Raw genomic sequence first — 16,136 nt, 5'->3', positions numbered from 1 at the left:
AGCTTTCCAGGAAGCTGTTTCTGGCTTTTAGTTTGTTTCAAGAAATATGCTAAGAATTATGACCATCATAAAATTAACTGAAGATCATCTTCACTTTCACACGAAGCTGGCTAAAACATGGGAAGTAAAACAGGTACTGAATGAATGCACTCACCCATTCTAAAATACTAGAAGGTTCAGAAGTACATAATATAATTTCAGCAGTTAATTTGAAAAAAATTCTAGGTGGTTATAACTTATCTCTGTTCTTCAATGAGTTTTTTAATTACAAGGTCAAATACATTCTGAAGTTGAGATAACAGAATTACCTTTCCCTGACCTTGGTGCAAAAAGGCGTAGCTTCCAAAGAGACAAAGAACCAAACAAGACAGAACTACTATTAAATAGATTTGGTCTTCCCTCTTCCTCTCTCCTTCTCCCAATGGGAAGACATTTTCCTACCTCAGATGAAAGTTCAAAATCAACACCAGCAAATACTTTGAAAACAAACTTATTTGGCAATGAAATAATCATAATAGTGCAGATCTGATTAAAAATGGTGTTGGTTTTCAGACCCAGAACAACTCCTGACAGTTTTGTATGCCAGTAATACGATGACTAGTATTGAGATGTGCAGTTGCCTACTACTTTAAGTTATAATCAGTTGGTATACAGAGTATTCAAAAAAAAATGAGAATTTAAAAAAATACAGTGACAAATCTTGCTCTGGTCACTCACTTTCTCTGTTCTCATTATCTTCTCTTTCCTGAGTAAAGTGTTGATTTACAGAAAAAAATTAATATGATACTATGGAAACCAAACATTGTCTAAAATTGTTGATTCCTTTTTTTATTTAAACATTTGTACCTATGACATATGGGAGGAAGTCACAGCCCCCAGAAGTTACTTTGTCAACAATGAATATCAAAATCTATGTGTCGCAAGAATAAAATGATATAAGGAACTAATTATTATAGTCTGCAATTCAAAAACTTGGCCTGATTTGGAAAGCTGTGATTCTTTATTGTAGCAGGAATGCTTATTGGTCTTGTAAATGAGGGTAAGCTAGAACTTCTGACAACATTTAAAACCTGTACTAAGGAATATTAACTTCACAAGAGGTTCTCACTAGGTTTCTTGCAGGGAACAACTACATTTTTTCATCAGCCACTGGACTAGAAGAAACCACATTAACCAAAGCCAAAGTGTCAAGAATATTAAAAACTTTTTTTCCAATTTCCTAAATAACAAACCCAAATCTAAACAAGCCAAACAAATAATCAAAACTTACTCTTGGTAAAGTAATTTTTTTGGTGAAAAACTACATGACTTAATATCTATATATTCATGGGTTTTAAAAAGTAACTAATAATCAGATCATTTGTTATAATTTAAAACAAGATGATAAATCAAAAGTCAAATCCTCAGCTGTCTTAACACCAGTGCTATTTTCACTGATTTCAACGATGCCATTTTAGTTTCTGAGAAGGACCTGGTTTCAAAAATAGTCTTCGTTAGTTACCTTAAGATGGTATGCTAAGATATCATAAACAAACAGTGCTTTTAAAAGAGCCTTATATCCTTGTATTTTCTTACACTTATATACATATTAGGAAGTGCCTCTAGAATACAGAATTACTCTCTAAAAAAGGAAAACAAAAACCGGAAACGCTAGGAAAAAAAAAAAAAAAAAAAAGACCACATTCCTGTAACTTTGGGAAATACTAAGTTTCACATCAGCTTTTAGAACCAGAAGCCAAACTTACTGAAGAAAGACTCGAGTCTTCATGAATGCTTCCAAACAAATCTGGAGATGAAACATCAACTGAAAGACTAGGAATATTGTTTAAAAAGTGAGTAGTATAGTGCTTTTGATTATCTGATACATGGTGGATTCAAATGAACAGTTGTAACATAAAACCAGAACCTTATTTCAAGCCCCCTCACACCAGATAATAAAGCAGCCCACATTGCTCAGTTTTTCTAAGATGTCCACAAAGCCTGCAGGAGCTTTGTGGACAGACAGTACTATTCTAGCTACAGACCTTTCCTTCTTAAAGCATTTTAATTTTCTATAATTCCTCTGGTTTGCCACAGGTTCCATTTTGTTTCTACATCTATCCAGCCAACAGTCATCCAAATAGCCAAAAAAAAGTGGCATTAGGAACACAGTTAATTTGCCTTTTTCTAAGGCGTATTGCAGGTACCACTATTTGCCAAGTCTCTGGCTTTTCACAAAGAAGTGATTGGTACTCTTGGAAACTCAGGTTATTCTGACTTGTTTTGGTCTCTAAAATAAGTGGCTCATAAGCAATTATCAAACAAACAAACTTTCAAGAATTTAGCAGAAATACCAATAGAACCAGTCAAAATAGAAGGGAAGAAGAGAAAGGCAGGGGAGGTTTCTCCATAACTAGACATTACTTAATGACAAGAACAACTCATTCCATGTAAGGTCATGTCAAAAACAACATACCTGCTTCTACAGCACACAACTCCTGTCATTGGATAAAATGGTGTAATACCATATTCATTATCTTGTACAATATTTATTACATGATGTTACTCAATTGTTTGGCATAAAAAGTATCTGCTCTTATTTCAAAGCATCACTAACCAGAGGCAAAAGTATTCACAAAAAATATGAAATACCAGAGGGGATAAAACCACACCACCACTGAAATTTGAGACTTGTACCCACAATTTCAGAATACTACACCTAGGTCCTATTTATTTTACTTACTGTGCTGTATCTATGTCACCATCAGGTTTGGTGCTCAGTTGTTCCAAACAGTCTATAAAGACCTAGGAAACAATAAAGGAAGATCTACATTTTCTGCCAGAACTAAAAAAAATTTCTTAAATTCACTTTTACTACAGTCAATAGAAGCAGAACAATCATAATCACCTTTTGTTGTCTTAAAATTTACATAAATACAGTAACATTTTAGTTACATCTTTTGAATGCATAGTTTCCATTTTATACGCATCACAGTTTACTTGTAGCAAAACACAGGAGTTTTTAATCCTGCTAAGTGATTCTCATCATGCATGGCTAAAATTATGCAGTCATAATCTACTGATTTGCAAAGAAGGCATTGTTAACAGTTTTCAAGTATTCAATCGGAACAGTTGATCCCAAGTAAACATTGCAGAAGCACCACTAAAATCCATTTTTTGCTTTGGCTCATGATTTCTTATTGAAGAGAACAGTAAAAATGGTTCAAAAGCCTAAAGCACTAATTTCACATATATTTTTTAAAAAAATCAGACTTTGTTAAAAAGAACATTGGTTTCTGATAGAAAAATTAAAAGCTAGATCTTCAGCTGATGAAAAACATCATTGCCCCTTTTACTGCAGTGTATCGATGTTAGATGACATCAGCTCAGCAAGCATCTCAATCATCAGTAAAATCTTGAACAGTCACAATCAGTAAAATACTTGAATATGTCACTTACGCTCTGAGGATTTGATATCATCAGATTCAGCTAGTAAGCTCTACACACTTTTAAAGTCAAACATTTCTCAGTATTCCAGAGTGTATCAGAGGAATAACACAGTCATCAACTTAAGCTACCTTTTGGGAGGTGGGCAGGGTGCAAAGCACACATTTTTGTCGATCACTTGTGTTCACAATTTCATACTTAAAAGTGCTCAACCTACCTGCATGATCCCAATGCTTAGCTGGCACACATCCTCCTGTGTTTTCTGCTGCTGGAAAACCTGAAGATGCAAGCATAATATTTCAGAATAGCTTCTTGTGGCCTTATTCTCAAGGAAGGCCTGAATAACCTATCCCTAAAGAGATGACACAATTATAGGAATGGCTGCTGGGACACAGTGTTTTCTCACGGGTCAACTTCAATTTTCCCCCACCCTAAAAATGGGGAGAGAGAATAGAAGTGCCAATAAAGAGTTTGACAAGCATGAGGAGATAACACATTAAAAGGACATAAGTCCCAGTACCTAGTACATGTGATATGTATCATTGTTGGCTAATAGAATTGCAGCAAAAGCTCCCAGGATATTCAAAGATCTTTGCACCCTAACAAGAAGGATTCACCATGCACTGAAGATTCTTTTGAATTAGTTAATTAAGAAACTAGACAAGCTAACCGTGAAAATTGAAATAGGGGAGGAGAGAGAAACAATACCCAGAGGGGCCCAAGAGACTTTGGAAAAGTGTTAAAACTTCCTTAGATGACTGAAACCTGAAAGAAAACATCAGTATCACAATCAATTTGGGCCTCAAGGTACTTGGTGGATCAGGACAATCAGGATTCCTGATTTAGAATAAAGTTTACAGAAGTAAAAAGCTGAATTCAAGTTCTGCAAGTAGTTTGGACGAAACAGTGAGTGAAGAGTAACCCTAGGAATGCCCCCCCGCCTTTTTTTTTCCCTCATGTAAATAAAGTCACATCTACTGCTATCTGAAAAGTACATTAGTAACATTTTTTTCAAAAGAACAGCTTAAAAGATTTAAATATAGGTCCAATCTGCCCCGTACACACATGATTACCGCTAACAAAGGAAACACATAGAATTCTAAAAGCTAGCAGCAGTGAAAAGGGTGTACATGGAAAAAAATAACAATAAATAAAATAATTATTCCCTGAAAAGTCTTGTTCTGAAACCCGATAGTAATTTACATAAAAAGAACAAAAATAAAAGCATAAATCAAAACTTACACTGGCCTCTCCAGGTTTGCAGTCCAGCACAGTTTTAAGAGATTGCAAGGAATGGATAATGCACTGTTCAAACTGGGATGGCTAAAAGGCAAGTGACTTGTTAGCTTTAGATAAGCATGTCAAATGTATACTACACAAATATATAAAAACTTCCATGCCATATGGTAAGCTCTTTATTTCCAAATTATCCCAAATAAGGGGCGGGGGGGGATCACAATTCATATATTACCAGACAACACTTTTGTAGTGATGTACTTCTGTACTTAAGTTCTCTACAGAATTATTACCATGGACCGATGTACATTTTTAATCTGAATGAGAGCCTTTTACATCAGTCTCCTCTAAAAGGGTCATGAAAGATTTTTATAGCTTGTTTGTGGTTGCATATACTGACAATTACATTATAGATGCCTGTGACACCCTCCTTCCCCCCCCCCCCCCCCTTGATCTAAGCTGGGATAGAATTTCACCTGGGATATCTGATATTTCTGCATTTTATTTCAGTAAAAAGTGTCTCAGAAAAATGGATTGAAAATGCTTTCACATGGAGGAGAAAAAACACTGGTTTGGGGGGCTTTTTTTACCTTCAGGTTTCCAAACCTGAAGTATAAATGTCTTGTATCAATTTCACTCTGAAAGTGCAAATGAGTTCACATCAGAGTCATTAGTCAGTTTTTCCTTGTCTTTCTCTCTACCCTGTTAAGTCACACTTTTTTTTTTTTTTTTTTTTTTTAATTAGGCAGGAAGCTGTTGTACAGGGCAACGTGAAGTAGAAAGGTGTCACTGCCCTGGAAAAGAGGGACATCATCCTATTGGAGGTGGACAAAAAAAAAAAGCTATTAAGCCCTGTAAACCTGCTTTTCATCCAGTAGATGGTTTATGGCATGTCAGCAACTTCAGGCTTAGAAATAACTTTTATTTCTGTAAATGCTGGGGTGGAGGTGGATCATTAAAGTGATGCCTGCATGGCAACCTGAAAATCATGAAAAAAGCCACTAAGACAATCTGTATTTATTATTTTTGGACCCACTTAAAAAAAAAAAGAACAGCACTAAAGGGCTGCTCTTTTTTTTTTCTTTTTATTTTTTTTATTTCCGCATAATAAAACATCACACCTCAGAAGAAAGCTGTTCAAATGTGTTACTCTTTGGATATTATGAAGCTGAGTAAAGTTGGTTCTGTGCCTTACTCTATCTTTTACCTGGAATATAAATGCTAAAGGGGTTATCAACCAGTATTTCCCTCAAACTTATAATACAGTTTCTATCTGAAACCCAAAATGTCCCCAAAGAGACTGCCTGGCCCTTGTTTATACTGGTTCATTTTTGCTACAATTTTCACTATAATATTACCACAATAAACTCTACTTTAGTAGATAAATAACCCTGCTATGACAAAATGTAGTCAACTGCCACAATTAAAATCTGGTATGTCTGAACCACGGTCTCAAAAGGTATCTAGGGAAATGCTGCATAAAAGGAATTCACGGGTGATTTTTAAATACAAAAAAGACTTAAGTAGTTTTTAGACAAAGATGGGTTAAGGATACAGCAAAAGCATAAAAAAATAAAGCTTTTGTGGAAGATCCTTCCTCCTCCCTCCATTTTACAAATGAATAGAGTGAAAAACAGAAAAGTTAAGGGACTTGCCCAAGTCAGTGGCAACTGAAACCAAGACCTGAAGCTGTAAATCTGGTTATAATCCAATTGCCCAACAATACTCCTTCCTACAATGTGTATATTGTGATTGCTTAATGCCCTCCTACTCAAGTTCAAACATGTATTTATAGAAGCAAATAAGAAAAACTAAAAAAGTCTGTGGAGCATTCTCTTAGGTAATATACACAAAGCAACTCTCCCTCCCACAGGCCCTTTCTGCTTTCGCAGATTGTTTTTAAGTCACACCTACAACATGCTTGCTGTATTTTAGGCATTACTCATTACTGTTTATTTCCAGAAAGCATCTCACTAATTTATCTGAATTTGGTTTCAAGTCATTTGTTGTTGGTGTGTAGGCAACCTCCTAAATTAGTTGCTTTTCAGTTCAATTTCTCATTATAACATAAAAGTGACCTATTTATTTAGCTACAGACCAATTCCATGGTAGTGTGCCTACTAAGTTATGAAGCATTTTGATGTGAACTGAACTTGTTGTGACCTCAAAAACAGTTTTTTATTTCAGTAAACCGTCCCTAAAATAACAGGCTTAACAATGAAAGTTATTGTTCATCTCAGCAAAATCATGCTAGAGGTCAGCAGTAATTATACTGATACATTTAAATAACCCCACTTAAGGCAGAAAGTTATGCTACATATCTTGATGCCCAATTCTTATTTATTTTTGTCTCTCAATACATGGCACAAATCTTCAAACTTTTATTTATGCTTTTTTTCCCCCCTCATTTTGCACCTTCAAAAATACTGCTGTCTAGTAGTACCATTATCACTTAAAGTTATTGCAGACATAATAGTTTAAGAAGTATAAATAACAATTGTGGAAAAGGAAGAAAAAAAAATAACGTGTTTGGTGATGGGATATGTTGAGAGTGTTGTAAATAAGTAACCATACAAAAAAAAAATTCGTATTTATCTTCCTATATTTTCATGTTTTAATAAAACTATAGACACCAGTATGCACGAATATAGACAAAATCCAAAATAATTCAGTTTTTGGAAAACATAGAAGCCAGTTTCATTACACTTGCAAAAAGAAAAAAAACAGCAAAGAAAGTGCTTACAAGACACAGAAGTATACCCACCAACGATGTCAAACCTTCATTGTCAACAACCCAGTCTTCCTTTTCAGCCAACCTCTTTATATCTGTAAGACAGAGCAAGAGGGGGAAGGAGGGAGAGGGAGAAGGTATTCATTTTCATTATTAAAAACTCCTTGAACTTGAAAAGATAAACCACAGACATTGGGACTGCAATGACTAGGCATACAAGCAAATAGCACTAAAAGCTTCAAAGCTTTCAGCATTCTCAAATGACTAAGAATGGAACTCATACATGGTATGCTGGTGACACCACATAGAGAAGCATATCTATGATACATGGCAAGAATTGCATGAAGCACATCTTTTACTGGAAAGCTTAAAATTAAAGGAATATTGTGAAGGCTTTGGGTTTGTTTTTATTTTGTAAATTTTTAATCACAACATAAAATACTGCATTTAAGAACCCAAGTCTCTAATACATTATACTCCAGCTCTCAATTAAAATGAAAGAACAACTGCCTAGCATTTTAGCAAAGACAGAAAGGACAGCATATAATTCATATTCAGTAACTATAAAAGAGGCACAGGGTCCCCACTCAGGTTCAAGGATCCATGGTGCTACACTTTCTTCAAAAATACATGAAGGTATATGCAAAAAGCACTCTCTTCCACTACCCAGAAGGTGCCAACTTCTATAGGCTTACTGAAGCTAACAGGAGCTAAGTCAGGATGTGAATCCAAAGCTCGTGCACTGTAAACAAAATTCCTCTACGGACGCATGCACTCTGTGTCATTGCTTTTTGGGGGGCTTAATTGACTTGTAAACAAAACAAAGATGAACTGCATGCAGTTCGTGGGGGCTTTGGCATACAGTTTTTCCACGCACTTGGAAATTGCTCATCAGAGCTGTCTGTACATCAGGAAACTCCCTTTTAAATGGGCAAAAAATTCAGTGAATTACCACCTCTCCCCAAAATCTAAGAAAAGAGGATAACTAATGCATGCTGAAACATATCTTCACTATCTTAGTGCTTTAATTAGCTAAATTAGGAAGCTTGGTTATGGTGTCATATCATACCCTGCAATTCTACATCTCATGGAAGTATAGGCTTAGTGAAGGATAAAAAGTATTATTCATAATTACTCTGTTCATGTCCCTATTTAGTAAACCTCTTAGTTCAACCGATATTCTTGCAAGGTTTTAGATTGCATTGGTCAGGCTTTACATGTTTTTGTGGCTGCTTACTTTTGTATTCTGTTCTGATCTAATACAAATACAAAAGAAACAAATTTCTTTCTCATATTTCACTGCTCACCAAATTCCAGTCAAATACATTCATGTAAACCCCCTGTCTAGTCTGGCATTCACATAATTTGGCTTTCATGACCTTTATGACCAGTGATCACATATGAGAGGGAAAGAACACAGACTGCTTCTCAGGGTCAGCATGAGTATACAGTGTTTATCATAAGACAACAAGAAAACCCTGTGTGTGGGCAGATTTGTCCTATTTAAATAGCTAATGGTAGAGTGCTCTATTAAAAATTCTAACTGATCTGAATGCCTTTAACAACTTAGAACATGCAGCAAGAGATGAGACTGAATTTTATATCAGCAGTCTATGCAGCTCATATTTCAGATTATAGAGGTGAGATTCAAGTCCAGGACAAGCCTTTTTGACTTATATATTAAAGACATAAATAACTGCACCTGACATCCATTTACATAGCTCCATGAGAACAACCATTAACCATTCTTTCACTGGTTCCCTAAAAGTAACAGTTTTTCCAAGGGCCCAACTAACCTGATCCTGTCCGGAAAAACTATCTAAACACATTCAACATATGCAATTTAGCTTTAGCTGATAAAGAAAAAAAAAAAAAAAAAAGGGTCCCATAGATAAGGCACACAGTGCAACATTATGGAATGAGAATCATCATACAGGGAGGCATCTTTTCTCTTCTCCTGTTTGATGCTACAGCCAATATATAGGACTGCTTCACTGATAGGGGATGGAAGCAGCAGTCAAGGAAGGCTGCTGTTATTGGCTAGATCAAATCAATATACGTTATCCAGCCAACATAACATACTGGCATCTTCAGGGATCTGATCTCTTTTGATTCAAGAAAGAAAAGTATGACTAAAGACCAAATAGAGTATCATTCACACATAGACTGGTGAATCTGCTTTTATAAAAATCTAAGGTACAAACTACCACAAGAGTTTTTCCTCCACAGAACATATGTAGGCAGCAATCAGGACATAAGGAGCAGAAACGCTGGATCTGAACAAAGAACTAGGCTATCGTTATGATGCAACAAATAGGCAAAACTAGTAAAATGGCAGACTTTTTGGCCGAGAGCTTCATCATTAATCACATATTGGAGCTCTCTGGACTGCACTGGAGAAACTAGGTGGATAGCTCAGAGATTTGATAAGCTAAGCATTGTCAGCAAAATAGTCTGGAGATAGATACTTCCTTTGAAACTGCCAGGACATTGGAGGAATCACTCATAATTCCTAGACAGAGGGCAGTCAGTCCAATATGTCTTATGTCACGTGCCATCCTCATGTCACAATAAAAAAAACCCCACCAAAACCCAAAATCTTTTTCACCTACCATTAAAAAAAAAAAAAAATATATAATTGATCTCAATTGTGCTAAGTGAAGAAAAGCAAAAGAGACATCCTCATACTTTAAGTGAAATCTGAAATAGTGGTAATACTTTCTGTGTAGAGTTTTAAAGAGACAAGACAACCTGTGTACTTGTATGGTGAACTAGCTTGATATTAATGCAGAAAAATAATGTTAATGCTGAAATTTGATTTAATAAAAGAATTAAGAGCCAAGAATACAATTCAACATTGTATCAAACAAACCACAGAGGCCTTATGATTTGTTGTCACCAAAACTTTAAAGATGTGCTTAATATAGCCACTTGCGCTTAGCACACTTAAGGCTTGAGTAAAACACTTAGCTTCATGTCAGCCTACAAAATAATGATGAATCATATGTTAAAGATTAAAACCTGATTAAATTGTGAGATTAAAAAAAGCTCTATTTTTTTTTTTTTTTTTTTTTAACATTGAGGGTAATTAGTCTTTTGGAAAAAAACCCTGCTAAGTGAATTAGTAGATCAATCTGCTCTGATTTTAAGAGAGAAATTTATTTCTAGAACATTTACTTCATTCACATTTAAGTTTCAGAGTTGATACAAGACGGTAAGATAAATGGCCATTGATGCACATAGAGTCACATTAGATTTAGAGAACATGTTACTGGCCTTGACAATCCAGACATTTATGGCAAAAGCTGTGTACACAGCAGGAAGCCTGGGGATTATAGTGTTAGTAAAAGGCCTTGGAAAACACACAACTAAAATACTTCATAAAAGGCTGTGGATTTTTTTTTTCCTGGGGGTGGGACATTGCTTATTTAATTCCTCACTTCATAGAAGAACCCCAAAAAGGAAAAAAAAGATATTTCCAATATGGGAAAGCTGCATTATGAGATAAATCACCTGCATTGTAAAACTGTCTTAACCCAAAGGAAACAGATTAAACGACTGTATTCATTAGACTAAGGGAAGAAAAGACTCATAACACACATTTCTCTCAGAGAAGTAAAATACTTGAATAACTGTTGTGCGATATTACACAACTCAGAGGAGTCCACTGCCACTACATATCTGTAACAAACATGGTTATCTTCCAGAACATGATTTGGCCTAATCAGAGGCAAAAAGCCATGATAGTAAGCAGAGGGACCTGCAGCCTTCTATTACCTTCAGCTGTGTGTTGTAAGGTCACTATAATGCAACGTACACGAAGGTCCAAAATAAGATCCTGGATGATCTGAAGCATATCATTAGGTATCTCGAGTGCAGTAAGAGACTCAGAACTAAGCCTGGAAAGCAAATAAAGTTAGACTGAAGTGTAAATCTGCAGGGTTTTTTATGCTGATACAACTTCATTTAATTTTTTAGATGTTTTCTGTGTATGTGAATACAGTAGCTCAATCCACAGTGTATCTTTGAAAATTGATTATCCCATTCAGAGAAGATTAATTATCTGCTTAATTCAGAAGCTTGCAAATACAGATTTATTCTTCTGTAACATTACAATAGTGTCATCACAGCAACATGCCAACTCTTCCCACTGTCCTTTTGCACTTCCCCGCCTGCCCTTCTGCATCCATCTCTTGCCTTACAATCCAAGAATAACCTTTTTGGAGCAGAAGTAGCTGTTCTGCTGTTTTTATGTGAATGCCTAGATCAAATCCCAGGTCCACAACAGAGTTTGAGATATTGTTTACCCACATTACAACAGTAACAGCCATCAAGCTGCCATAAATGGTGATGTGGCTGTGCATCAGATTGCCAAGAATATATTCATTTAAGAAGCCAAAACACAGCTACTGCATCACCTGCAGAGTGAAGAGTGAATTCATTCACTGTTTTGCTCCCAAATCTGGGCACAAAACACCAGCTACTATAGCTGAGGATAGAAACATTCATTTCCATTTTTTTCTTTAGAAATAATAACACAGCAGCTGCTTGCAAGGAATAGCGTTTTCAGCTTTTAACTAAAAGGCTGCAGTTGTGCTCAGACTTTAGTTAGGGGCACAAAGTGAGGTTCACTGCTTTTATCCAACTCTTGGATATATAAGCATGGACAATTCAAATGTAGTCATTGCTGTTTGCTCTACTGCTAATACTGAGCAAAGCACAGGTACCAGAAAATGCCAAAGAACAGGAGTAGGAAGGCACAAGCAAACAAGTTTGAGTAATAAGTGGAACATTTCCAATCATGCACCTGTAGGCTCCAGTTCCTTACCCCTGGTGTTGGGCATAAAACATCAAAACCCCACCTGACTGCTATCTGCTCAGCACGACGACTGAATTAGATCACATAAATCTGTACTGTCTCAGCCGTCCAGGAAACACAGGATGTAAATACCCATCTGTGAGAAGTTTAAATGACTTTAGACTGCACAGAAGTCCCGTACTTAAAGTTGATTCCATTTCTAAGGGAGCACACAGCTGTCACATCCCTAAGATCATCTTTTTCCTCATATAACTCACCCTAACAAATACATACCTTTCTAACCTCACAATAAGGCAAAAGTCTTGCCAGCAATGGCTTCACTTTATTGCACAGCTCTAATTTATCCTCTGAAACCTATTCATACTGGGCAATGACAGAATGGGTTACAAGTGCAACCACCCTACTTTAAGCTGTGTGATACACAGAAACAAGCAGAAAAATTAAGATCACACAGATGTAACGACAACTCCTTGTTACCTAATTTTGTAAGTTTTAGCATTCTTAAATACAAGCAGAAAACAGTAAATCATTTGTGAGATGACCAAAAAGAGTAAAATTCTATCATGTGCTTCATAATGCCTATGTTAGAAACTATAAAAATAAGACAAGCTATCACATAACTTTGCAACAAGTAAGGTTTTTAAGCAATGCGTAAACTCTTCATGAGAAGAGTCCACCTTCATCATTGGTGTGAGTCACAAGAATTTATTAGATTGTCAAAGTGTGTGGGCTCGAAAAGTACTTGCAGCACTTGCAAAGACTTCTGACCTGGTCATCACCGCTCAGTATCCCATCATGGTATGTTCACAGTTCCTCTTCTCCAGATTGCCCCTTTTCTTCTCTACTTTTGACTGCTTTGCATTAAGGTCTAGCTCACTTTACTAAAGTGCCAGCACAGGCATCAGTAAGAACATCAGGTGGGGAAAAGAGTGGGAGGGAGAGAGAATTTCCCTAGTTCAGTTGTTTATTACCAGAGCAGTGTCCAGAAAGCAAGAGGAGATTCTGTAAAAAACAGAGCCTTCATATATTCTGTAACCTCAGCCTGGATCATACCTCAGATGGCAGGACTCTGAAGCACAACCAACCTTTAAAGAGTCTGTTGGTTAAATTTCCAAGCCAATATTACAGATGTGCCAGTGTGAAATTCTAGAATTTCATAATTTGAGTGAAATTGGATTGCTTTTCATAAAAGGGCAACTTTTTTTTTTTCCTAAATGGTTAAAGTAACTGACAACAGACTTTGGAAAAGTGTTAAGCGGACTTGACAACAGGCATGTATCACTGCTAGCTCCATCCGCAAGAATATCTATATGTGATTATACCCCTTCCTTTTCTTCCTCTGTGCTTTGCTTGTTACCTACTCTGAAAACTGCAGATAAAAAATACAGTATTATATCCAGGTATTACTCAAGTTTCCAAAAGATAATGACAATTCTTATATCCTCCATAGACAAATGGAAGCGAATTCTGTATATTGAGACATTTTGTAATTAATGATGTGCACGTTACTATGTTCCTAAACAAACATAAGCAGAATGACATTATAAGCAGGAGTATCACCTTCCATGAAACAACTGTAAAAGTAAATTATGATGTAATAAACATACTATAGTGAGAAGCATGCTATTTTCACCCAGTTTGGCAGAGATGGGAAGATGTGTAGCAAACGAAGCAGATAACCGCTTTCCACCCTAAAGAATCAAATCCTGTTTCATTCATGGAGTGTCTGTGCTGTGCCAAGCAAATATTTTATTCAAACTTTTTCATAAGATGCTATGGAAAAAAATGAATATATCATTATATAATAAGGCTATATCATGAGACATTATTAATTACACTTCCGCATAGAATCCTAAGTCTGCCATAAATAATTTTTTTGTAATCCTATTTTTGAAAATGTTAACATTCTCAGTACTCAGGGTATTTAATGCAATAAACAAAACAATTTGTCAAAGTACACATATTCTAGGAATAGCATAATTATGTAGCTCCATGGATCTATTTACCTTACAGTCTGGATAACATGCGTTAGCCACTGGCCAGAAAGTTCAGATTTCATCTCCCAGCCACCATACTGTCTTGATTCTCCTTCTCTGAGGCTGAATGGAAGCAAAGCTCCACGGATAAGTTTTACCAGAGAGTGCATCACTTCCTGAATCATTTTCTGCATCGGAAGAAGGGAAGGAAAAATCAAGCAAAAAGCTCTATCAATGTGCTTAAGCAGCCATGTACTTCCTATAGAGAACAGCTTGGAATGTATGATTTACAGATGGCTCCACATGGTAGAGTACAGAAAGAGGTGTAAGGGCACACAGATGATTTAAGAAATCTGATTTTCAAGGTGGTGACACTAAAGTATCTTGCTGTGAAGGACAACTGAAAGAAAGCAAGGTTTTCCCCCCATAACTTACCTTGAAATCATTTTGTCTTTGCCTAGCGTTTTTCTTTGATCTTTCCATTTGGCCAGATTTTTCAGCAGTCTTGTGAAAATGAGAAAATTGAAAAGTGTAAGTATCTCATAACCACTGTTAAAATAATTCTGAAAAGGGGGGTTTCAAAGTGAAGAAGTGAAAACCAATGAGTTTATGATGCAACTATAAAAACTAACTCATGACATCTCAAAAAGCAAAGGCTATATATCTATCTCTATCAATAAACTCTACTTACTGTAGGTCAGTGTGCTAATGTTTAATTCTGAGGAACAATGTGTATTTAAGACAAAGTCAGAGACAAGCATAAGAGTAGCTCAAGCAATACAAACTTCATGAGGTCAAAGTTTTCTCACTGCAATGTTAGTGAGAGCTAAAACATGCATAGTCCAATTGTGCATCAAGTCTATATGAAGAAACTATTTTCTCAGCATGGAAGCTGCGCAGAGAAGGATGTCAATATGAAGTGGCAGACACTTCTTGGAATGAGGGCAATTTGGAATTGTAACATGTGAGGGGGAGGGCTGAGGGTTTTTTGTTTGTTTTTTTTAGGAACAGCATTTTGTTGACAATGCTCTTTAATTCAACTAACTGTAAAAGAGACTCTGCAAAATAATCAGCATCTTCATGGACAGTTCGCTTCTTTGAAAACAGAGGAACGTGAGTACACTTTGCATGAGACAGTTACAGTTGAAGAAAAACATGGTTTGACTAATAGTCTTCCTGTTTGTAGTTCTAGCCTTCTGTGGAGTCTACTCAGAACACAGTAGAGTATATTAAGTAAAAGTTATTTCAAATACTGGGTTAAGTGCAGATGTAGAATTTTATAGTTAGAAAATCTCCTATTTTATGTATGTACAGCAACATCTACTGGACAGGAAGTGCAATAACATGACAACAGTGTTCTCAAAGAGAATCAGTTTACTTTCAAGTAATTAATTTCAAATGCTGTCTTTTTCAAATTCCCTCTTTAGCTAAAGCATTTCAGACTTTTAATGTAAAATAAATCCTTTGAAGTGAGCAAAAACTAGAGAAAAATAAAACTGCTTAACAGTTTTGGAAGATACATAGCTATGAAACTCTTGTACTTTAAAGCTCTGAATTATACCGTTTCAGACAAGGAGAACAACACTCGAGTTACTGCTGCATATAATACCCACTTCTCTCTTCTAATGCCTTAAAAAGAAAATAAGCTATATTCCTTTAAAATTCAGGTAGCTTAAAATTCACACTGTTTTACAGCTGGATCAAAGAACAACAAAAAAATTCACAGATCTTTTGATATTTTTTTTTTTTTCTTAGTGGTTTTGCTGAAGACCAATCTTAAACCTTTCCTGCACAGACAGACCAAAACTATCTTGTGGTAAGACCAACGGTTACTACTCACATATGTGACTTCACCTAGAGTGATTCAAAGAACTCAACTTTTTAAACTGTTGAAAATACCACGTAAATCTTCAACTGACAATATTTTAAAGCATATAGCTAACCTTTC

The 16,136-nt window shown here is 35.9% G+C and overlaps 1 protein-coding gene across 3 annotated transcripts in view; it reads right to left on the bottom strand.

The window, feature by feature from the left end:
- The window catches only part of EXOC2 (exocyst complex component 2), a 137,590-nt gene that overhangs the window by 42,079 nt on the left and 79,375 nt on the right, over positions 1-16,136 (bottom strand). For all 3 annotated transcript variants that reach the window (XM_030041908.2, XM_041118324.1, XM_030041909.2), the window contains exons 14-21: positions 14,624-14,692; positions 14,219-14,376; positions 11,171-11,292; positions 7,427-7,488; positions 4,669-4,749; positions 3,644-3,703; positions 2,723-2,784; positions 1,746-1,812 (exon numbers count right to left, since the gene is read on the bottom strand). In XM_030041908.2, coding sequence (XP_029897768.1) covers positions 1,746-1,812; positions 2,723-2,784; positions 3,644-3,703; positions 4,669-4,749; positions 7,427-7,488; positions 11,171-11,292; positions 14,219-14,376; positions 14,624-14,692 — 681 coding nt within the window. The remainder of the gene's footprint in view (positions 1-1,745; positions 1,813-2,722; positions 2,785-3,643; positions 3,704-4,668; positions 4,750-7,426; positions 7,489-11,170; positions 11,293-14,218; positions 14,377-14,623; positions 14,693-16,136) is intronic.

The sequence above is a fragment of the Aquila chrysaetos genome, chromosome 18, assembly GCF_900496995.4.
Source record: "Aquila chrysaetos chrysaetos chromosome 18, bAquChr1.4, whole genome shotgun sequence".
Lineage (NCBI taxonomy): Eukaryota > Metazoa > Chordata > Aves > Accipitriformes > Accipitridae > Aquila > Aquila chrysaetos.
This window is presented reverse-complemented; position numbering and strand designations above follow the sequence as displayed.